A 23,772-nucleotide genomic window follows, 5' to 3' on the forward strand; every position below is an offset into this window, starting at 1 on the left:
TGCTTCTATTTATCTAAGGACTATAGGTCTGTTTAAATTGCTTGTCTACATCTGATATAAGACTAATATCCATAGTGTATAAAGCACTCAATAAACTATATAAAAATCCAATTAATCCAATTTTTAAAAGGAGTATACATCTAAACAGAGAAATCTCAATAGAGAAAACTCAAATGGCCAAGAAACACTTTTAAATGTTCAAAATCTTTAGCTATCAGGGAAATGCAAATCAAAACTACTTTGAGATTTCACCTTACATGTGTCAGAATAGCAAAGATCAATAGCACAAGGGACAGATCATGCTGAAGAGGATGTGGAATAAGGGAAATGCTCATACATTGCTGGTGGGCGTACAAACTTGTGCAACCACTGTGGACATCCAGGGCAATGGTGGCAGACAGCTTGTGGGAGTAGCCAACCAATGTCTAATTTAATATGAGGCCCACTCCATGAGATGGAACCCATATCCATCCACTATTGCTTGGGTGACAAAGCATCAGAAACTGCATAGCCCAGCGACCTATCTAGGGTAAACCCAAATACTACTGGCCTTTTAAAAAGTGACAATAAAATGCCTCTTAATGATATTCTGCTATACTCATATATACCATATTTTTTGGACCATAAGATGCACTTTTCCCCAAAAAAAGTGGGGAGAATTAGGGTGTACATTATGGCCCAATTCCTATTTTTACTGTTTTCCTTGTTTTACAGTTCTAAAAACTGGATGTGTTATATGGTCAGGTGTGTCTTATGGCCAAAAGAATTCGGTAAGTGCCTTTCTCAGCCATTATCAGAGAAGCTTTCTCCTGCAACAGGTGGAAACCAATATAAAGACTCACAGCCAGACATTATGCAAAGAGGGGGGCTTGTAATACACAGTTATAAATGAGCTATCTCCATCAAATCTCTCCCCCAGAGCTCAGGGATCCCCACAGAAGAGGAGGTGGAAAAAGAGGAGATGGAGGACACCAGGAGAACAAGGTCCTCTAAATCAACTGAGCAAAACTCATACAAACTCACAAAGACTAAAGCAGCAGGCACAGGACCAACAGGTCCTCTGCATATACCATGGCTTTTAGCTTAGAATTTTTCCTGGACTCCTGGATGTGTGATCAAAGGAGTGCCCTCTCTTGGGGCTCTTTTCTTTCTGTTGCTTTGCCCTGACCAATGTCAATGTAGTGCTTTTTGTTTTATCTTATTATATTTTATTTTGTTAAATAAAATATCAACTGCATCTTCACTTAATAGTATTTTATTTAAAAGTTCACAATTAAAGCACTGTAATAACCAAAACACTTAAAAGCAACAAAGACTACCTGAAAAGAAAAAAAAATTCTTGTATGTAAAGGAATGGGGGCCCTGTGTTTAACATGTGTGGAATGTAGATTGCAGGTGAGACTCGGATGATCACCATCATACAAGAGGAACAGTGACTTTTAAAGTGTTGCAAAATTTGAGCAGAAGGTGTCTGGACATTTCACTTGGCTTATATTAAAATCCAACACAAATATCAAGACTCTAACCACCTCTGTGCTCTCTGGCATCTCCTGGCATCCTCCAACACCTCAAGCAAGCATCCATCAAAGAAAGCCAACCTCACATTGTGCATCATGGGAAGAAAAAATGATATTTCTAGATTGGCTAAATAAGTGAGAATCATTGTCCAAAAAGGAACACTACATATATATCATGATGCTGTTCATACATTAAATCCATATTTCATTTGAGCAAAATTTCATGGCAATCTGTCCTGTTAGTGGGCTCTGGGTGTGGCTGATATTGCTTTGGAAATGAGACTATGTTTAAAGTGTAGAGTTCAGAAGATAGAAGAGCAACTTTTTCTACTTTGATCATTAATAACAAGCACCATGAAGTAAATGTTAAAAGTCAGTCTACAAAAAAGAACGCACAAGCATCTAAATCCCTTAAGTAACTCGGGGAGGACTCGTTGGTTTTGAGACAGTGACTTACAACAATTTAATGGCTAAAGATACAGACTATTAAGAACAGAGGAACACAAAATAAGGTTTGGCAACAACATCCACTTCAGGAGTTGGGAAGGGTCACTTCGGTGCAGTGTGGCTCGTGCTGACTCAAGGATGAATTTCCTGGGCGCTGGCTGCTCTATGCTGCCTTCCCAGCACTGTACTGCCTGTAGTGGAACAGACTCTTAGAGTCCACAGTGCGAGATTTCTGCACAGCTTCAGCAAAAAGTTTGGTCACCTGGAAGAAAATGTCAAGAATGTTAGCAGCCTACAAGAGATAAAAGTGAATGCGGGATGAATCAGGAGTGTAAAGTCACAAGTTCTGCTCCCGATTTTCAAAGGAGTATGGAATAAAAGATGTGATGCCATTTTCTCCCACAGAGTTCAGACTTCACCTTGAATAAACTTACCCTTCCCACAATAAGGATTAAAAGTAACTCAGGAAAAAAAATATAATACACACATCATTGGTGACTCTCAGATATGTGGTTCTGTCTGTGATAACGCTGGTGGCTAGTACCCAAATAAAATTGAATGTACTTCATGCTTTATTCAATCTGTGTGTGTATGAGCAAGGCATGTGGACAGACATGTGAATTATTACATCTATGCATATTGCTTTTGTGCGTTAGCTTTCACTTGGACACAAAGAGAGAGCACTCCACATCTTCATTCCGTACTGTGGTATATCTTTGCACTCACAGGATAATTGAATGGACCATAAAAGAACCATTCCTTTTCCTGGCTTTTGATGACCACAGTTGCTTAATGTCCAACTCTTAAAGTCAGGCCATGATCTACCATGTTAACATCATTGTTTCATATTCTACTAAAAGTCCCACTCTGCGCTGAATGCTGCACAGCAGGGTGGGGTCAGAGGTAGATGTAGAGAGTGACTAACACTCTTGAAGGTAAAACCTACTCATGGCTTGTATGTAAAGAAGGGAACATACCTGGAAGTTGGTGAGGAGAGCAATTCCACTGTCCACAGCTGTCCTCCGAATCACGTAATTATCATGGACAAATTTGGTGTTGTTATTGGGGAGATTAATCACTAGGTCAATGCTTCCATCTTTTATCAACCTAAAAGAAGAAAATAAAATAGAAGCGTACAGTTAAATTACCAACATAAATTTCTCTCTCTCTCTCTCTCTCTCTCTCTCTCTCTCTCTCTCTCTCTCTCTCTCTCTCTCTCTGTCTCTCTCTCTCTCTGTCTCTCTCTCTCTCTCTCTCTCTGTCTCTCTCTCTCTCTCTCTCTCTCTCTCTCTCTCTCTCTCTCTGTCTCTCTCTCTCTGTCTCTCTCTCTCTCTCCCCCTTCCCTCCCTCCCTCTCTCTCTCTGCCACTTAAACCAGTGCTGCACTGAGCCAATAACTGCCTGCTCTTTTCTACTCTTTTCTACCTCTATGTAGATGTTCAATCTCACCGGGAAATTACAATTTTTATTTTGTTTTTGAACTCTGGTAAACATCTAACAGGATGAGAACCTTGTTTTCTCTTGAAAATACCACCCAATATAACAAGAATTGACATTCTGATCTATTTGGCATTTGATATACAAAGAGGCGATCCCTTCAGCATTGAAAGCCCTGCTACCCTCAGGCTCCTACCCACATACCACATCTACCTCTTGGGCCAGCTTCCCACTCCCTGGCAGGAGAAAGTGCGAGAATACATGGTTGTGAGTTAACCTGTATCACGTTCTGTTAATGGACTGACTGAACATACACTAAGAGACATTCAAGTGCCAAAAGCATGAAGCAGAGCTGGTTTTCATTACAAAACTCCAAGCCAGGGACTCAGCATCACTGGAAGGCTTTTAGGGTCTGCACAGGATTTTATTCTTCCATTCATTGTATAATGATTTCTTAACAACCTTTAATAAATGCCACATTGCATAGAATTTGGTATGTTGTCGTTATTAGGTAAACTGGGACAACATGGAAGGATCTACTATGCCCTCACCCCACCATGTGGCTTTGTAAAAACAGATGTCCTGCTTTTCCTGAAGCCTCACTCAGTGTCTCTTACAAAATCAGGTGACAATGTGGCCTAAGGGACAATCATTTAGTTGATGACATCATTAAACTGCTTAGTCCAGGTTTCCCCATGCAGCAAGCACTCAAAAAAAAAAAAAAATGACTGATTCACCAGTGCACAACCTCAGTGAAATGTAGATGTTCAATCACATATATATGTGTGTATATATGTGTATATATTGTGTGTAAACATATGTGACATAATATAAAAAGAACTGCAATGAATTCTTCATAGTTTTACTTGTACCTGTCAAGCACTCTTACCAGAAGGATCTGAGAGATGTTCTCTAACATATGCCCAGGTTCCACATATGGTAATAACACTTTTTACAAGAATAACACTATCACCCATAAAATTACTCAGTTGTAAATTTGTTAGCCAAACACACTTTGGAGAGGATTTGAAAGCAAGTGAGGTGAGACTTCCACACTGTACTATCTCCTGTCGTCTATCTTTTGTTTTTCTTTTAGTTCTAGTTTTTGGCTTTTGTTTTCCCAACTCAGAAAACAGACTATTCCATTCTTACTTCCTGATTGAAGAAAGGCTGGGGTTCTGTCCTTCCTGAGATGGCCATGCTACCGGAGTGGCAGGGACATTGTTGGCATTGAGCCAGTCTGATGTGGCTTCTGTGGCAAACAGCTGCATTTAAAAGAGAAAACCTGGTTACTATAAAGAAGAAGCCATTGTTAATGGGGGGACAGAGGGATCGCTTGCAATGGAAAGAAGAGAAAGAAACATGAAGAATGGTGCCAAGTGTAGTCACTTCAACCCAGGATACGGGGCACAGATACTTTAAATATTTTTAATTAATTTATTCATATTTACATCTCAATTGTTTTCCCCTCACTTGTATCCACCCGTTCCTCCCTCCATCCCGCTTTCACCCTATCCCCGCCCCTAGGTCTGTGACCAAGGGGGACCTCCTCCCCCACCAGATGGTCATGGGCTATCAAGTCTCATCTTGGTAGCCTGCTTACCCTTCCTCTGAGTGCCACCAGGCCTCCCCACCACGGGGAAGTGGTCAAATATGGGGCACCAGAGTTCATGTCAGAGTCAGTCCCCGCTCTTCACATACTTTAAATATTTTTAAATCTTTTCAACGAGGAAGCATTTAAGAGTCTTGGTTGTAACTGCGTGTGTAAATGAGTTAGTCATAGCTTAGAAAATATTTTTATGAGGTCAACAAAATCCATGACCACAGGCCCAATCTGAGCTGTGGGAATAACTTTGTTTTACTGAACAAGACTGTGCACAGAGCAATTTGCTACAAAGGCACTTTGCCTGTAACTGTAACAGCTGGAAACTATGACCTCACACAGAATCAAGAAAAGAAAGAGATACAGAAATACACTGGTGAATGTCCTAATTACACTTCATCTCAAGTTTCCAAGATTTTAAGCTGACAACTACTATTGAGTGTGTAGTCATTTTGTTAAACCTAGTTTTTCTAACTATTTTAGTCTATGTAAAGTAGTTTTTTAACTTTTATTGTTTGATGGTTTCATTTGTTTATATAACCAATTTTAATTTTCACCCACCAACCCTGTTCCAATCTCTGATCCTCCTCTCTCCCACTAGAGCCTTTCTTCTCAATGGTATCTCTCCTATTTTCATGGTTTCTTTTGTGAAACCCACTGGATTTAATTCGAGTTACTTGCTTCAGGGTGAGAGGAAGGTTATTTACTATACACAGGACACCTTCCAAGTGGTGACAACACTGAAGAAAATGAGACTCTCCTACACCAACAATCATTAGCTACCAATAATCCTCTGTGGACGTTTTAAAATAATCAAGTTTAGTTAAACGTCCAAATTGAAAAATCAGGTTTCCTGTTTGTACAGTATTTTCTTGCCTGGACAAATTTCAATGTTGAAAGAAAACCACTTTTTAAAAAAAGAACCAGAAGGGTATACCTTGAAACCTTCATTGTGTAACTGCTCAGCCACACCAAGGAATCTTGGACGGAATGATTGCTGGAACAGAGATGAACAGGATTCACTTTCAAGATGTTGTTAGACACATTCAATAAAACATCCCTCCCGCCATTATAAAAGAAAGCCCCATATGTTGCTTTTTCCTTGGTATAAGTCATGTATTCTCCAGTGTAAGTGAAATTCACATTCAGTGTCCTGTCATCTTTGTTTAGAGCCACAGTTTCCTCTTGCCTGGTTTCTTTTCCTGATTAGAGACACACTGGGCTGAGATCTGAACAGCAAGTCAGCCCTGCTGGCACCTGACTGGCTCTTTTGCTATTCCAAACAACCTGTTCGTTGGTGAGGTCTAATTTTGCACTGCTTTTTAATAACTCAGTCATTGTCCTAGAAGCTCATGTACTGAAAATCCCTGGAGTTTTAAGTTCCTTTTCAAGTCCTGGCTTCACCTTTCACTAGAAGTAGATGCTCAGAGAAGCTAGTGTCCGAGGTCTCACTTCTTCACTTCTGAAAGGCTGATGATAATGATCCTAACTCTTAAGGATGCACTACCCACTAATTTGTGGTTCCCCTGGGTGATTTAACTTTTCTCTGTCTCCTCATCCCTTCAGTATATCGGTATCAGTACTTGTGGTATTGGGTCACTGTGATTGACAAGTAAGAAAATGTACCAGTGTCACTACGGAGTGTTAGTGCTCCAGATCAGCACATCCAGGGCTAATACTAGTTCTCATAAAAGGCTGATTAATAATATTAACATTGATATTAAGATAGTTGCTTTTTTTTTTCCAGCTTCCCAGAGACTAGATTCCTTTCCCTATAACCTAGTATTCAATCCTGGGTTCTTCTACCATTTATTTTTATTTATTTATTGTGTATACAGTGTCCTATCTGCATGTATGCCTGCATGCCAGAAGAGGGCATTAGATCACATTATAGATGGTTGTGAACCACCATGTGGTTGCTGAGAATTGAACTCACGACCCCTGGAAGAGCAGCCAGTGCTCTTAACCTCTGAACCATCTCTCTAGCCCAAAACTATGATTTATTATAGTCCAAACCAACTCTCCCACTATGTACACCCATTTCTACTTGGGTTTTCCTAATGGTCCAACTCATTTTTTTCAGACCGTTTCTGTCAGTCTAGTTTTGTATCCTTTCTAGGACTCCAGCTGTACCTGATTTCCCTGGATTCCCACATGTTGCCATCAGGCATTCCCCACTTCTAAAAATATCCTGTACTTAAGAGTTTGTGTTTTCGAGGCAATGTGCAGGGTGACAAAGAACAAAAATAAATGACCTACCCAACGATTAAATTCTGACATTTGCCTTATTATATGTGTTTTTAAAATCACATATGCTTATCTGTTCTTTCGATGAGATTATTTCACTGATTTTCTTGAAAAGGTTTTGTGTGTTGATATACTGTTGTTTCTGTAAATTTCTTGTGATCAGTTTAGAAATCACATTGTGATGTTTGAGAAAATGTGGATATGATCCTATATCTAGTCCCCCAAACTATGAATTGTAATCAAAAACATATCCAGATTCTTGTACAATTTTCATGATGCTTTACCCATAAAATCTCCTTATATTTACATGCAAAGCATGTCCGAGAACAGATCTAAATCCTAGGAATGACTCCAAAGACTATGTTCAAATATAAAATCTTTTTAGTTTCTGGCCCTCTCAATCCAAGAACTGCAGTTTTATGAGAAGAAACCATTGGCAAATAGAAAAGATAAATGCAATGGGATGGATCTGAGCCAAGGCAGGCACAGGGTTTATTCATGACAGCCTGCTAGAACATGAAGTGTAGGCGTGCCCCAGATAGTAGCTTTCTATTTCCACCCAGGGAATAAATGTGTTTAGACAGTATTAGTTCATGGCTCTACATAAAAATAAAATAAAATTATAAAATATGATAGAGATAACAGAAAATTGTTCTTACTGACTGACATTAGGACAATTTAATGCCATACGCAGCAATGCCTTAACCTATGTTCTAGGCAGAACAGGACACTAAAATGCTCAGTGTGATCTTGCTTGGAAAACAAGGGTCTAACTGAGATGATTTATTAGATTAGCCTCATAGTTTAAGATTCCTTGATAAGAAACATACATGAAACATACAAAATGAATCGCTGCATTTTATTAAATCCCCCTTAATATGTAACATTAAACTTGGGCTTTCTGATAAACACAGAAGACTTCTTTTGTGCTAAGTGGCATGAGGTCTCCATTAATGTCTGGATAACTGGTGCATTAGTCACGCATTTAACTAGTGACTCTCAATCTCTTGAACATTCCCTTAGCAAAAAGTCACCGAGGACATGGCAATAATAATAATGTGATAACCGATTTGTCTTCAGGTTTCTAAAATGAGCCACCACAAGTAAGGTGGTTCCCGGGTGGTACCCCAAAGCAAAAGCATTAGCATCATCTGAACTTATCAAAAGTAGGAAACTTTAGGCTCCGCCCATATAGTCTGTGTCAGGTGGGGACTCCAGTCATATACAGTTTTCAAGCCCTCTGTACACTTCATTTTAGAGATAGAAACGAGTAAGCTAGAAGAGTTATCCTTCACTCATTTTGCAATTTGAGGTCAAGATGCATTAACTTTGACCAAAGTCACAATGAAAAAAAAAACCATTGCGGGAGGAGTACCATAATGCAATTTTTTTTCCCTTTGCCATCTTAAAATAAAATAAGTCAGCAAGTCCTCTAAGACCCGCAGGTTCCAGGCAGAACCTCATTATGGAGCGGTTTCACTGCTGTCCCCCAAGTGAAAAAGATAAATATCCAACATGACAGTATTGGCAGTTCCCAGCCAGGAAACCACTCTGCCTTCTGGTGTGGGGTGTTGGCTTTCATAGACACATTATAAACTTCTATCAAACAGGTATTGAACACTTGTGACACATAAAACAGCCTCTCTACAAAAAGAAATTACCACTGTCAGCTTGCATCTGAGGAGCCTCAGATTTAAAAGCTGATTGAAAATACCTACATAAGATTCCCTTCCTTGGTAGAGGTGAGAAGTACAAGGCAGTTTATGGTCTTAGAAATGTTTATAAGGAAAAAGTTCTTTTAAGAGTGGAATAAACATCTATTTCCTCCAGGGACCATTTTTACACTGATCCAACTTCCGGCTGCAGAAGAAAAAGCCAAGTGAGCAACCAAGTGATGTCTGTGGATGCTACTGGGTTGCCAGGACTGACAACTGTGTACTTGTTCCTAATGATGCCTCTTTGGAGATAAAAGGTTATTCATGTCACTCGGAGTCGTCTTTTAGAATAAAAGCTAGCTTTGTGTTTCTGAGCAGCACTGAAGCCCAGATGTCAGGCTGGTGCTTGCCACTTCACCAGCATCGCTGAATAGCCCAATCAGAGGGGGGAACACAGAGGGTGCTCTCCATGTCCTCCAGAGGAAATCACTCATTGTTAAGGGGTGCTCTAGAAAAAAAAACTCAAAACAAGGCAGATTGCCTCCTTGTCGCAACTAAAAATACATTGTGACAGGATGAAAGGTGGCTAGAATGACTGCAGGGAAATCAAGGGCGATTCTGTTGCCTCCTGAACCCATACTATGCTTCTCACATTACAAATACCCTGGAATGTCAAAGGCTTCTCGGTGAAGTCCCCCAGAGCACATGGCAATTAAGCTGACAAAGATGCTTTGTTAAAATCTGCATCCAGACTCTTACTTTCTCCTAAATCTTAGGTACATAAGATGGAGGGTATAAATATTTCAAACTTCCTGGGTGATTTGACCCTGGGTTCTGGCATAAGAAGGGCAGAAAAACAGTGCATGAGAAAAAGATTACAATGGGAAAGAGAAATACAGAATTAAGAAGAATGCCACATACAGGTAAGGGTGTGTGTGCACACACACAACTTTCTACATGTTAAAAAAAAAAAACCTTCTAGTAATAAATGCTTATTTTAGAATGTGTTCCACCTGTGAGACTAAGCGAAGAAGTTTTCCAGCTCAGAACCACCTGACCCTCAGTATTCCTAGTCTCTCTGTTCTCCCAGGTTTCTCGTGGAACCAGCTGTATACCAAATGAATGATTCTAAGTGTCTTCATTAGATCTTTCTACTCAGAGCATGTACTTAAGGGGTGTGAAAAGGGAAAAGAAGGCACTCACTACAAGTGGGATGGATGCTGAGCAGCCTCCCCATTGCTCGAGGAAGGAAAAATAAAGGAAATTCTCAGCAACCATATGGCTCTCGGTGTTCTGTGAGGCCCATGACAGCATCATACCATGTGTGCAGATGACCACCCTAGGAAGCCACGACGCAGATGTGGACTCCTCTCTCATAACTTGATTAAATAACTTCCCCAACCAGATGCTCTCAGGCATACTGTCTAGCCCTGGCCTCTATTTCCATACTAGTTCTCTGTTAAGTCCTTTTCAATTCTGAGTATGTGTTTGAAAACATCACAATGACTCCTTCTGACCCGGTGATAACAAAGTAAAGTGCTCCTTTTCAGTCTACCCTGAGACACACGGCACAGGTGACTGCGTCCGTGAAAAGCTCAGGTAAGAGGGATGGGTGTGGATTCTTTCCTACGACTTGAAGCTACTGACTCTCTGCCTATTCTGTCATGTTTTCAGCCTAAGTATCAGGCTAAGCACCTTTTAAAGGCAGTATGAATGGATTGCGGGGACCATATAAACATTAAATGTTGGGACTGCTCCTTGCCTCTCGTATAAAATAATTCATAAAATTATACTCTGTTTCTAGAGGCTTACAGTTCTACTCATCAGTTTCCCCCAGGTGTAGATATTTCAATGAGTATAATTTTATTAAATAATTTCAAACTACATTTAACATTGTACTGAAAGTATTTTAAAGCCCTAATGATCGTCACTCATATACAAACAGAATGCTCTTTGTAATAACTAACATAGCTGATGAAAGACTGTCTTTAAGACAATGCATTCAAAAATAGAATTTTAATTAATAAAATCTCATTGCTTTGAAAATATTCTTCCCCACCTCTGTAAAGTCCCCTTTTTTTTCCTGCAAAGCAAATGTCTGTTGGCTGATGCCCATATCCCACAAATATTTCATAGGAACAAATTAATTTTGCGGCACATTTCACCGCAGCACCGGAACCAAACAAGCCACAATTTTATACATCACTGCCTCCTTAAACTGCTATTTGAAAATGTTAGCAGAGTTTTGATTAGTTGGGAAGATGAGAGCTAAGGGCATGGTCTCCTCTGGGTGTCCCCAAGTCTCACATTAAACTTTAAGCCATCACTAGAAGTTGGGCCAATAGTCTCCTAGTTGGGACTTAATAATACTTAGTGCCCATTTATAACGTGATGAGTCACTCATGTGATGTGATCTGTCTCCAAACCGCCATTAAGCCTCATGTGACAAGTCATCTTGTTAGCCTCGCTCTGAGTCCTCATCGTCGCCCTTCTGCCACCTTCATAGCGCAAAATCCCAAGTTACTCTTTCTAGAAACTTCTCCAAAGTGACTACCTGTCCAGTCTCCAGAGTCTAATTTGCTAATATTAAGATGTCCTAATGAGGCAGCATTTATAATAATCACCCACTGGCTTGAGAATACCTGATTCTGTTCTAATTATGTTTTTATTGATTTTTGTGAAGCCGTGCAGGGTTTGAGCTTATTAAAGTCACAGCAGGGGAGGTGTACATGACCACTCATTGTTTTTAAAGGATATAAGATGTCCTAATCTCAAGTCAAAATGAATGACCAGTTGAAAAGCATATACAGTTATTTCTCAGGAACTTATAATAAGAATGTGCAATGTACAACAAGGCCTGTGAAAGTCCAAGCCAGACAAAATTCCAGCATGAAGTAAGTGTTCGTTCCTGATGAAGTCCCATCCCTACCTAAGGAATTATTGGTAGCTGTTAGCTGGGAGAGCATTAATTTGCTTGAGTAATGTAGTCCCTGCTGGGTTGACCACCCTCAAGGGAAGGCCGGACATCTAAGAGCATATGGACAGCACAAACTTAATGGGTTTTAAAAGATACAAGACGCAAAGTTGGGTGGGTAGAAAAGGAGGGATGGATCTGGGAGGGGGATAAAGGATAAGATTGATCAAAGCACATGGTAGAGAATTCTAAATAAATGAATAAAAATGAAAAATATGGAAAGAAAAGGTATACACAAAGAATAGTGGGCCATTGCTTTTCTAATGTAGCCCCTTTCAAAATAAATAGCCACTCACTAGAGACTTCTTGCTTTCTGTTCCTTAGTTTACTTTTGTATCTGCTGCAGTAGCAGGAGAGGGGCCAAGGGGGCAAATAGAAGAACCAGAAGCCATAAATGACCGCATCGCAGCCCTGGGAGTACGCTCAGCCACATGCCACTCACCTGGATTCCAATCAGAATGCCTTTCTGAGGTATCTTAAACCCTGTGGACAGCATTGCCTTTAGGAAGGCTGTGTGAATGCCCTCGCCAAAGCACGCCACCTGTTTAGGATTAAGTAAAAATTAAAATAAAGGAAGGAGAGCAGAAAGGAAAAAAAGAAAATTAAAAACGAATGGAGAACAATATACTGAGAAACCCTTTCCCTTGAATTTACCAGTATTTCCCAAAGATCAAGCAATCCAAATGCAAGAATTAAATGACCGGCCAGGACAGCTGTTATCTTATGTTTTTAATTAAGCATAATGAATGAATAAGCAATTCCTTCTCTATTCAACAACACTCAGTGGAACAACATACCGGATTGCACTGCAAGTTATTTGGATACAAATCACAGCTTCTGGTGTGTAACGTGGTGAATTTCCAAGTATCAATATGAGTTCCTGTTTAAATAACTGTGTACATCATGTTCCCACGCCCCAGCGCATGTTGGATTCAGGGTGGGGAATGACAGAAATGAGCAACTGCTTTAAAATCATCTCAGACACCCTCAGGAAAGGGTGCCTGAGAAATGCAATAAGCACATGGAAATCTTTAAAAAGCTTATTCTTTTTCTCTCATCACTTTTATAAACAGAACCAAAATATCCTGTGACACATCCTGAGTACTCAAGCCACGTGTACAAATGGGAAAAGAAAAGATGCCAAGCTAACACCAATTGGTGGGGTCTATAGAGATTTCCCTGAGGTAACTGCTGTGCACTGTAATTACAAGTCAAACAACCGCCATAACTAGAGGACAAGAGGTGTATTTTAACATGATGGGAGTCAGTTCTGCACATATCATCTGGCACGCGTTCAGAGTCACCATTATAGTAAATAATGCTGACGGCTGAATTCATTCTTTAAGCAAATGACTCTCTCTTGCTGGGCAAGGAAAGTTCTCATGATAACCTTCAGCTGGCCATGAGTGCATGTCTGCTTTCCACCCCACAGTGAACATTTTAATCAGTCAAATACTGGCCAATCAACTTGAGCAATGTCAACGGAAGTTAATCACTTCCGCTGAAAGGAACCCTGTGGCCCGATCAGAAGCGCAGGTACCCGAAAGAGGTGTCCCAACAATGTTCTGTCTAGCCATTCAGAACACAAAACAAAAAGTCAAACAGCCCTGTGAATATGAGGATTACATCTTCACTTTACCTCTAGAAAATAAAATGTCCCTTAATAAGATAAGGAGCCGGGTGCTTATGCAACTCCACAGCAATCCACTTAAACACTGTAAGTGTCTTTGAGCCATGGCTGAGATTTCTAAACTGGATTTGTTATTCTGATTTCAGTTATGAAACAGAATCTAAAACATCGTACTTGATGACACTTGGAAATATGGCTTTAATATTAGAAAAAGGTCTTTTTCTAGCTTAGAAAAAGAAACGACAGATGCGAACAACCGCTAAATTGTTTGTAGTATCATCGTTGTGGAAGCAGGAGGACGCAAACCCTGAGAACAAGCTTGCCACACTAGAGAAGCCGTGGAAGGGTAAGGGGGCTCTCCCTCATCTGTCTCTGGGCTAACTGAATACAGAGCCATGGGATCAAAATGGACCTGACAACAGCATCCTTTATCTGGGAATAGTGTAGTACCCATAGTTCACAGCGAGGCTCCCTTTCCAACTGTATTAAAAGAAACAGCAAAAGGATCAAGAGCCCCTTTCTAAGAACACAGCTGTAACACCAGTCATTTATTCCTCGCTGCCTGTCTCCCAGTCTCACTTGGCTTCTCATCAATGCACATGCTTGTAACCAAGCAACCAGAAAAAGCATCTCATATTCTTTGCAATTAAATACTCTCCCACTTAGATTGGTTTTTTTTTTTTCCCTTAATACCGTGAGACACACTACTTCCTCACAGCCTGGCATTGCCACTCCAGTGTGCACTGATGAGGATCTGAAGGCTGTAGTGAGTATGTCTGTCAAGGGCTAGGTGATTCATAAAATGTCCTGACACTGACATGTAGAGAACTTTCCAGAATCTGACAGCTCTCTGGGAGAAAACACATATCGCATTCTTAAAGAAACCTTCCCTTGACACAGTTGCAACACAAGAGGAGAGAGACATCCAGTGGCCAGTTCCATTATAATGTTTAGACCAGCCTCAAGAGGTTGAAGGTGGAATTCATCTGAAAGATGATCCTGGGAATTTTTTTTTAATCTAGTTGCAGTTTCCACCGCCCACACCTGTCACCTTTTTAATGATGTCATTCTGCACATTTCTAGAAAGATGAGCTGACCTGCTTCAATCATAGCAGAGGGAAGGTTGGACAGTTATTGCAGGAGGATGTGAGAACCTCCCAAAGATTGACACAGGGCACCCTCAGATGTCTAGAGGAATATACGACTGCTGTTCACAGTGGGTCATGTGGAAATGAATTAAGTACACATGTATTCAGTTCCCAGGATCGCATGTAAAACTGTCAACTCTGCTACAATGAAAAAAAAAAGCAGAAGAAGACTTTTCTTTAATTCACACTTCCTAACCTTTGAGCTCCCCTGGGAAAATAAAGTCTTACGAAGTTTGCTCCTGTCTCGCCACTCACTACTTTACTTACATGACCATATCCAGACCATAGAACCATATAGACGTCCCCAGAAATCCAACAAAAGGGCTCATTAACTACTTGCCTCTCCAGTGGAAGCCATTTCGCATCTCAGGATAGGATCAGCATCCCTTAGTCGGGGCCAGGAAAACATTGGAGCCTGTCAGACATAACAGGGAAGGAAAACATGTGAGACAAAGGGATAAACGGAGAGGAAACATTAAACACACTTGGTGAACCACCTCCCATGGGATTCATTAGGCCATGGTGGACAGAAAATTTCTCTTTGGCCCAAAAATGACTTGAAAGACAGCTGTAAAGTTCTGTTCCAAGAATATGTTTGTACTCCTTGCCCAACCAAAGTTTGGGTGAAATAACCACAAATGATTTCTGTAAATAGATCCCCTGTGGCCAGTCTACACTTTTCCTTCTAATCTGGCCTGCGCATATTCTTATTGGAGCTATTTCAAACATCTACTGCACATTCGTCTCCCAAATACAGAGTTCAAACACATTTTCCCCTTGATAGGCTCTTGGCCCATTCCTCTGGTTGTTCTGCGCATTTGAACTTGCAGCAAGCCACCTTGCCAGATATGGCTGTCTGTAAGCTGACTTCTGAGACATTAAAGTGCTGTTGACACCTCTTAAAAGCTTTGAAAATAAAAGTTCTGCTTGGAAACATTTTTTTTTATCTCTTTTCATACAAGCAGGAACACTGAAGTGCTTCCTTTTCAATTATTTTATCAGTCTGACTCATAAGAACCAAGTGTTTATTTCTCAACATATGCCTATTTATCTGGGCTGGGCTGTCCTTCCACTGATAGCAGCACACTAAATTGTGAGAAAATGAGCTTGGGGTCATTTTACTGGATGATCTTAATGAAGCTATTATATGATCCTATCCTCCAGCTTTTCTGTTCTGCTATTGTCTCCTTCCCATCAGCCACATTAGGTCTTCTAAAATTGACAACAAATAAGTAACTTGAAAAAATTAATATTCATGTATAGTGACAATTATGAAGAGGTATAAAATCAATGCATTTTGAAATGTTACTCTTAGTTGGAATTATAACATGTATTTATTTACTTGTGTATCGTTTTATTAAGAACTTATTTGCTATGTTTTTTAATAAAGAGAATTTGAAATATATAAGTATTGCCTATAGTGGAAAAATCTTTTTAACTACTACTTTCTGATATTAAACTTAAAATTCATGTGTGTTATATGTCTATAACCACCAAAACACTTAACAATGAAAAATAATATTCTATTTCAACACACCAAACTATCCAAGAAATCGTAAGCCATTAACTTTATAGTTTTGATTCCTAGAAACAGCTTAAATACCTACAACTAAAGTCGGAAGTTGGAGTCTCAGCAAAAGCTGACTTATGGGTGGAGCCACCAGTACATACAAGAACAGGGAATCCTTTTAAAGTAGTGGTTCTCAACCTGCCTAATACAGTTCCTCATGTTGTGGTGACCCCAACTATAAAGTTATTTTTATCACTACTTCATGACTGTAATTTGCTGTGGTTATGAATCATAATTTAAATGCTGATTTGCAGGGTATCTGATATGAGACCCTTGTGAAAAGATCATTTAACCCCCAAAAGCGTCACGACCCACATATTGAGAACCACTGTTTTAAAGCCATCCAAGATATATTAGTGTCACATAAGGTAACTGCATTTCACAATATAAATCAATTTCACTGTGTGCTTCATCTAAGGGATTCGAATGTATTTGTTTATTTTATGAATGCTCATATCTGCCCATCAAAGTAGTGGTCATAATAATGTGTACTGAGGCATCTAGAGGCATATAGTGGCTTTATGATTAAAGTACTATTCAAACATAATTTCAATTCCATCGCCCCCACAGCTCCACTACAAACTATTATTTCAATTTTATGAAAGGAAAAAAAAAACGGTGCCATAGAAACAAAGAAAAGGCAGCCAACACGGTAAGAATTTAACCAGGCCCTCAGGGTCACCACTTTTATGAGATCCACGAATTCCTGGAGACTTTTCACAGTTCAACCTTATCCTAAACGAGATTACCTAGAAATTTTGATTTGCTAACTAAACCAGCAGCAGCATGTGCCAGTGGCAAAAACATGGGTCATAATCCACTAGGCTAGCTGATTCTGAGTTTATATTATCCTTGATCACGGCCAATGTTTCCATAGATGCAAATAGTTCACATGTAGTTGCTTGCAGTGTAACCTCTCCAGGTCTGAAAGGAAGCTGATCATCCAGCACTTTAAGTAAAAGGTCCACGAAGACATAAACATTTTGTGTCAAATGTCCCATTTCAATACACTTCTGCTCATAAAAATGATGCATGTCATAAAATGTTACCTTAATGGCAACATAGTCAGCAGGGATGATGGGCTGCTCCAGTGTAGGGAGACGCTGCTCATCAATACTCTCTCCGATCATCACCTTTGTAGCCACATCAATGAAGTCCACCCCAAGAGTCTTGGAGACAAAGGGGAAGGATCGAGACGCTCTCAGGTTGCACTCAATCACCTACGGTTCAAGAGGGAAGAGTGGATGAAAGCCAGTAACCACAGTCTTAATATTCTTTCTGTTCCTTGGTTTCTTCTCTCTCTTTCCAACTCACTTCTCTAATTCCATCCCCTTTATCTCCACTGCTCACATTTTTGACCATTTGGTTTCTTTGAGATCACTATGGGAACTGTGACTCTTTTTCGTTCCATTTCCCCAGTTCAACCCCTGCGTTCTAATTTCATTCAATGGGGAGTTTGGACAATGCCACACCCCTAACTGAAAAGTCCCCCCACTGGAATCCTTATGGCTTCATAGTAAAGCCTTGCTGGCGAGAGCCTTCCATCTTCTTGCCTCAACATTCATCTCTCTTATCTTACACCACTTTACTGGACCAAGGCTTACTCTCCAAGATTCTTTTCCAGTCCTCATGTAGGAAAATACTTTCTCTAAACATAAAAACTGATGAGTTGCTATTTCCCAAAATGTGCTATTGTAGATGATCATTTCAATTTACCAAAATCCCAGCTATTCTGTAAACCTTCATTCACAATATTAAATCTTTCTTGAAGCCTTTCATGATTTTCTCCAGGTAAGACATGATATTCAGATATGTGCTTGATATTCATATGTGCACACATATATGCATATATGGAAAATATGATCTTCCTAGTCAACTCCAAAGACATTTGCACACTCCTCCAGCAGCTACTAAAGCTGTTAGTACAGTGCTACTTCTCTCTGGGCTCATCTTCCTCCCAGGCCTCACTAAGTTACAAAGCATCTGAACGTGGAGAATATGCTGCCTGCATCATTGTAACCACCACTTTACTCCATAGCACTAGTGAACAGATTTTGGTTACTAATAACTTGAATGAAATAAAATAATTAGAAACAACCTAATTGGTGTGAATAATTTTTTTTCTTTCAAGATGTTTTACAAAACAACTTTGTTCTCTGGATAAGGAGCAAGTCAAACTTCAATGAGGAAACTTATGAATACACATGTTGTTCTCCATGTTTCACTGTGGGTGGAATATGGTGCTGTTTCAGTACACTGAGTATGTCACAAAGCTGTGAGTGACATGTCAGTGCCTCCAAGAGCCCTTGCCTTCAAACAGGAGAGACATTACACACCATGCAACATCCCTCTCAGAGAGGAGTAGATGGCAGGGTCACAGAGATCAACAGGGTGGGGCACAATCCAACATGACCAACATAACCTAACAAGGTACCAGGGTCCTCTGAGGACATTACTATTTCTTACCAGGACATCATTTCCTTTGACAAGGAACTGGACATTGAATGGTCCAGAGATGGCAAAAGCCTTCGCAATCTTCCGGGTAGCATCCTTCACCTAGAGCAAAAGACAATGACACAGTGATGAAGACGATGGTGGAGCTTTAAAGAGATGCAGGATTCTGTCTAGATGGCCTTCTTTGTAAAAATGTCTATCTCCATATAATAATAATAGTTAATAGCAAAAAAATAGGTAATGGTAAATGTCAAGAAACAAATATTTTACAAGAGTACTTATCCTCCATAGAGCTATCTCTTACAATTATATAATCTGTTCTTACACCAGAAACTGCAGTTCATACTATATATCAGTCTACTAATCTACCTGAGGAGAAGGGCAGGCTCCAAAATACATGGTCCTGCAAGGTATCTTGGGAGATTTCTTTTCTGTTGCCCTAAACTTTACAAGGGTAGATATTATGTTCAGAAAGAAATAGTGTTTGCCTGCAAGGAGGACTTGCGCGTGGGAGCATTTGTGCGTGCGTGTGTGTGTGTGTGTGTGTGTGTGTGTGTGTGTGTGTGTGTGTGTGTGTGTGTGATAGGTAGGAGCCCCTATATCTGTCAAGAAATAGAAGGTTCTCATGTCAAGAGGGACAGTGGTGACAGGAAGCCTCACTCATCACAGATGCAGGAGTGGGTCAGCAACTTGACTGGGTATGGAATGAAGCTCGGTCTATAGCATGTCCTCTCTGAAGGAGTTGGGAAAGTCTGAGGTTTGTGTTTATTTATTCTAGAATGAAAATCGAATCATAGTTTAACTCTGGGGACTTCTAAAACTCACATGCTGTTGCTATTGCAAAGCATTTTATCACCTCCATATTCTGAAGCAGAGATCTTCAGGATACACCCAAAGCAAATGTATAGGCCAGCACAAATTCTTACCACAGGATAACAAAAACAGCTCTTTACAAAGGTTGAGTCCATTTGAACTCCCTTTAGTGGCAAGAATGGCTCAAGATGACCGAGCCTACACGTATATGCCTTGCCACACATAATGGACGCTGAGGCAGTCATACTGGAGGACTCTTTAAAGGAATTGCTCTCAAGGAGTGGTCAAGAGACCTATCACAAAGTGCTGGCTTAAAGTGGGGCTCAGAGCAAAGAGTGAACACTTTGCAGAGGTTCCCAAGTGGCTGCTGCACACCTGCTTCGCCATTCCTCAAAAGCATCACGTTTTGTTGTTGTGGCTCTCGGCTATCAGACTCACCCGTCTACAGATCTGGACCACAGATCAGAGGAAATAGTAACTTTAGGAGACTTGATAAAAAAGAAAATGTAGAGAGGTTTCCATATTTATGGAATCAGAAACTTGGGGTGGAAGCAGGTACTTTAGCAAGTCACGTGGGTGATCTAGATGTACTCTAAAGGTTGTACTAGCACATAGCCAAGCTAGCTGTGACCACCACGGAAGGAGATCATCTCTAAAACACTCAGCTAGCGAAGGGCAGGGAAGTTCCTTATTAAATTTAACCTGGAGCATGCCCTGCATCACTACTTCCTGTTTTCACAAACTAAGGGATTCTGATATTGTCTTTGGTGCTGTGGTTTTTATCCTTTGATGTTTCCTTTCTGGTTCTGTTTCTAGATGATGACCTTTTCAATGGCTCCTTGGCTGATACTTTGTGTAGGGAGCATCAGCGTGGCATCGCCTGAGTGGACACCTGCATCTTCAACATGTTCCGAGATGGCATGGGAGATGACCTGCCAAAAGAATATTTTTTTTAATTTTATTTTATTAATTTATTCATATTACATCTCAATGGTTATCCCATCCCTTGTATCCTCCCATTCTTCCCTCCCTCCCATTTTCCCCTTACTCCCCTCCCCTATGACTGTGAATGAGGGGGAACTCCTCCCCCTGTATATGCTCATAGGGTATCAAGTCTCTTCTTGGTAGCCTGCTATCCTTCCTCTGAGTGCCACCAGGTCTCCCCATCCAGGGGACGTGGTAAAATATGGGGCACCAGAGTATGGGGGAAAGTTAGACCCCACTCTCCACTCAACTGTGGAGAATGCCCTGTCCATTGGCTAGATCTGGGTAGGGGTTTGAAGTTTATGAGATTTTTTAAAAAGTTGTCAGACAGCTACTTCCAGGCTACTACTCGATCACCTGCTCCCTTTGATGATTAACCAATTCTGGCACCATTAGCGAGTAACTCTGCTGAACTCCTGTTAAGATGAGGAGAACAAGCCGCACCACTGTCTAGGCCTCAGTGTCCAGTGACAAGTAGCCTCCACAGGGAGCAGAGGGGGACAAAGAGGCTGCTTCTTTTTCCATTTCCACTGAGTGCCAAGGGTGAAAATAGTAGAATAAGTCAAGTCGTACTAACTAATCAAGATAGGACAGGAAGCTGCAGTAGAAAAGGCTTTATCTGTCAGTCCCTGGCAAAGAAGACAAGAGAAGGAAGTATCTAGCCATGTGAATGGCATCACACATCCCACACCACACATCACACACTGCACCAACGCTGTTGTATTAGAGAGAAAGACTGAAGAGTTTGGTGCAGAGATCTTTAAAGTGAAATTTGAAAAACGCGAAAATACTCTTGCCCTGCTCAACGATAAGGAAACAAAGGCCACGTGAGAATGAATAACCAAGTTGGTGTCGAGTTAGTGAGACTGGGGGAAACATGAACTGTCAGATCCTGAAGCCTATAACCTCAGTCACTTTAGTTCCTATGTCAATAAGATATGTTGCCCAGGAACTTATGAGGCTTAGTATGGGAAGAATAATTTCATGGCTGTATAAGACTAATGTAAGACACAGAGATTTATTTATTCATCACATTTATAAATGACTTAAATCAGAGTGGTACTCAGTTTCCATTCTTCAGATGTCATTTTTGAGCTCTGGGGGTCTAGACAAGGCTGCATGGCATCGGCTTCTAATGAAGGGTGGGACTAATAACAGTGCTTATCTTCACAGAAGAGTTATAAAACAAAGAATGCACATGAAGTGATCGCAAATGTGTGCATGTTTGTGTGTGTAATTCCATGTGTGAGAGTATATGTGCTTATGCATATGGGTGTAGATTTGTGAATGCATGGGTGTGTGTGTGTGTGTGTGTGTGTGTGTGTGTGTGTGTGTGTTATCTAGGAAACAGGAGCAATCATACCACTGAACTCAGAATCATTATGATAAAGTTGAGTGATATGTCAATTTCTGGGAATGAATTTAAAAATTATGTAAATAACATGAAACATTTACAAAAAAAAAACAATGTGCAATGAATTGTGGGAAAAACAAAGAAAAGAACACATCCCAGAAACCCAGAGCAAAACCGAACCAAGAAGCCATCAGGGGTCCATTAGGAGCACAGCATGCAAACAAGCACATGTTTCCACGGCAGCCCCACTGTCCACGCCCACAGATGTACAATCACACCCCTCCTGCCTTCCATCTCTGGCTTCAAATATTAAAGGTGGAAATAGAGGAAATTTTACTTTATGATCTAAAACAGGAGATTAGGAGGGAGAGTTCTAGGAAGGAAAAGATTATCTCAAGATAGATAATATGTGAGATATTCTTTCTCCACCAGAAAGAAGACTCAGTTACATAACCTAATAGTTCTGAGCATGTAGCTCCGTGGTAGAGCATCTCCCTAGCATTTTCAGGGTCCTGAGGTCCACCTAGTGCTGAATAAAAAAATGCAGGTAAAAAATGTATATAATCTTAAAGTGATCTGTACTCTTTGTCAACAAGTTTAAAAAAGGAGATGAACATCCTCTGAAGATGTTTCAGCAAAAATCCCTGTCCTTGAAGACAGGAGACTGGAAAGATCATCTCTGAATATTTCAGATTTGGGTCATGAGCTTCTGTGGTTCAGAGAAACTATTGTGATTTTAAAGGAAAATAGGAAAGCTCTACTCTGAACTGCTAATCTGTTAGGGAAAAAAATAGATCTGACATATTTGGTAGTATTTTGGATAATTTGCAAAACAAAAGATGAAGGCCAATTTTTTTTTACTTTATCCTTGAGGCAAATAAGATAACGTGCCCTGTCTAAAGCACAAAGCCCTACATTGCAAGATAAATCACAAACGCCTTATGAGGACAACCAGCGGATTTAAGGGAAACACACTTCCATTTCCCGTTCTCCTTGAAGTGAGAGGCCTTCAGGGCTGCAGCCATTCCAGATGTGGTGTGGTCAGCTGATTTGATGTTATTATTCTGCCTACGCAATTCTGTTGGGTTTCCTTTATTAATCCAATGGGAAGGAGAGGAGTGAGTGGGAAATCAGGAGGAGAAAAATCAGAGATTCAATTAGAAATTTTAGAAAGCGTAGTGTTTGGGTGTTTGTTTGTTTGTTTTTAACACACGTTGAAACATAAAAGGAAAGCCACAGACAAAAGAAAAGACCTATTCAGAAAGCATGATGAGTGTGGGATGGTAACTGATACTGAATATCATCAAAGAGAAATGCCAACAGTTTGAAAGGCCAGGGATGATACACCCTGGACATTTCAACTCAACCTTTGAGAGTTGGGCTTTGGTTTGGTGGGGAGCAGGGCATTGGATTTGTTGTTGTTGTTGTTGTTGTTGTTGTTGTTGTTGTTGTTATTATTATTATTATTATTAAGGAAGTGAAGTGGGTGGAGCTGGAGGGTTTTGTGATAATGGTGGTAGTTTTCATTGAACAGCCTCCCCCAGTATGGTCAGACATATACTTTTTTAAAAATTATAGGTTCTAACCTATGAATATTTCAAAATTACCACAGATACAAAAACTGGTGGGAAGGCCCAGATAAGTGAGAGAAAGGGCTAGCACATACCCGTCCTTCCTTGCCAACTGCATCCATCTCCACTTCCCGGGCCCCCTCAACAAATTTAGTCAGAACCACCGGGTGCTCCTGCCAACAATGAAGAAACAAATAAGTAAGTAAAGGAAAACCTTGAGCAGAAATTCAGTCTATAATACCAGGTAGCTGCATAGTTTGAGTAACTAACAAGGCGGTACTTGTAGAAATCTTAAGGCCAAACATACAACAGGAGCTCATTAGCCAGTCTGTTTTTATAAGACTAAGGTCATGTTCTGCTTACCGTAAG

At 40.4% G+C, this 23,772-nt stretch overlaps 1 protein-coding gene across 1 annotated transcript in view; it reads right to left on the minus strand.

Moving 5' to 3' along the window:
- Positions 1-894: 894 nt before the first annotated feature.
- CPS1 (carbamoyl-phosphate synthase 1) overlaps positions 895-23,772 on the minus strand; it is a 111,658-nt gene continuing 88,780 nt past the window's right edge. Inside the window, exons 29-38 of the mRNA XM_084778981.1 lie at positions 23,499-23,576; positions 20,319-20,426; positions 18,694-18,783; positions 17,277-17,447; positions 14,998-15,072; positions 12,322-12,420; positions 5,941-6,000; positions 4,553-4,665; positions 2,942-3,071; positions 895-2,226 (exon numbers count right to left, since the gene is read on the minus strand). Coding sequence (XP_084635107.1) covers positions 2,128-2,226; positions 2,942-3,071; positions 4,553-4,665; positions 5,941-6,000; positions 12,322-12,420; positions 14,998-15,072; positions 17,277-17,447; positions 18,694-18,783; positions 20,319-20,426; positions 23,499-23,576 — 1,023 coding nt within the window. The 3' untranslated portion in view covers positions 895-2,127. The remainder of the gene's footprint in view (positions 2,227-2,941; positions 3,072-4,552; positions 4,666-5,940; positions 6,001-12,321; positions 12,421-14,997; positions 15,073-17,276; positions 17,448-18,693; positions 18,784-20,318; positions 20,427-23,498; positions 23,577-23,772) is intronic.

This window comes from Acomys minous, assembly GCF_964271855.1.
Source record: "Acomys minous genome assembly, chromosome: 4".
Taxonomy (NCBI): Eukaryota; Metazoa; Chordata; class Mammalia; order Rodentia; family Muridae; genus Acomys; species Acomys minous.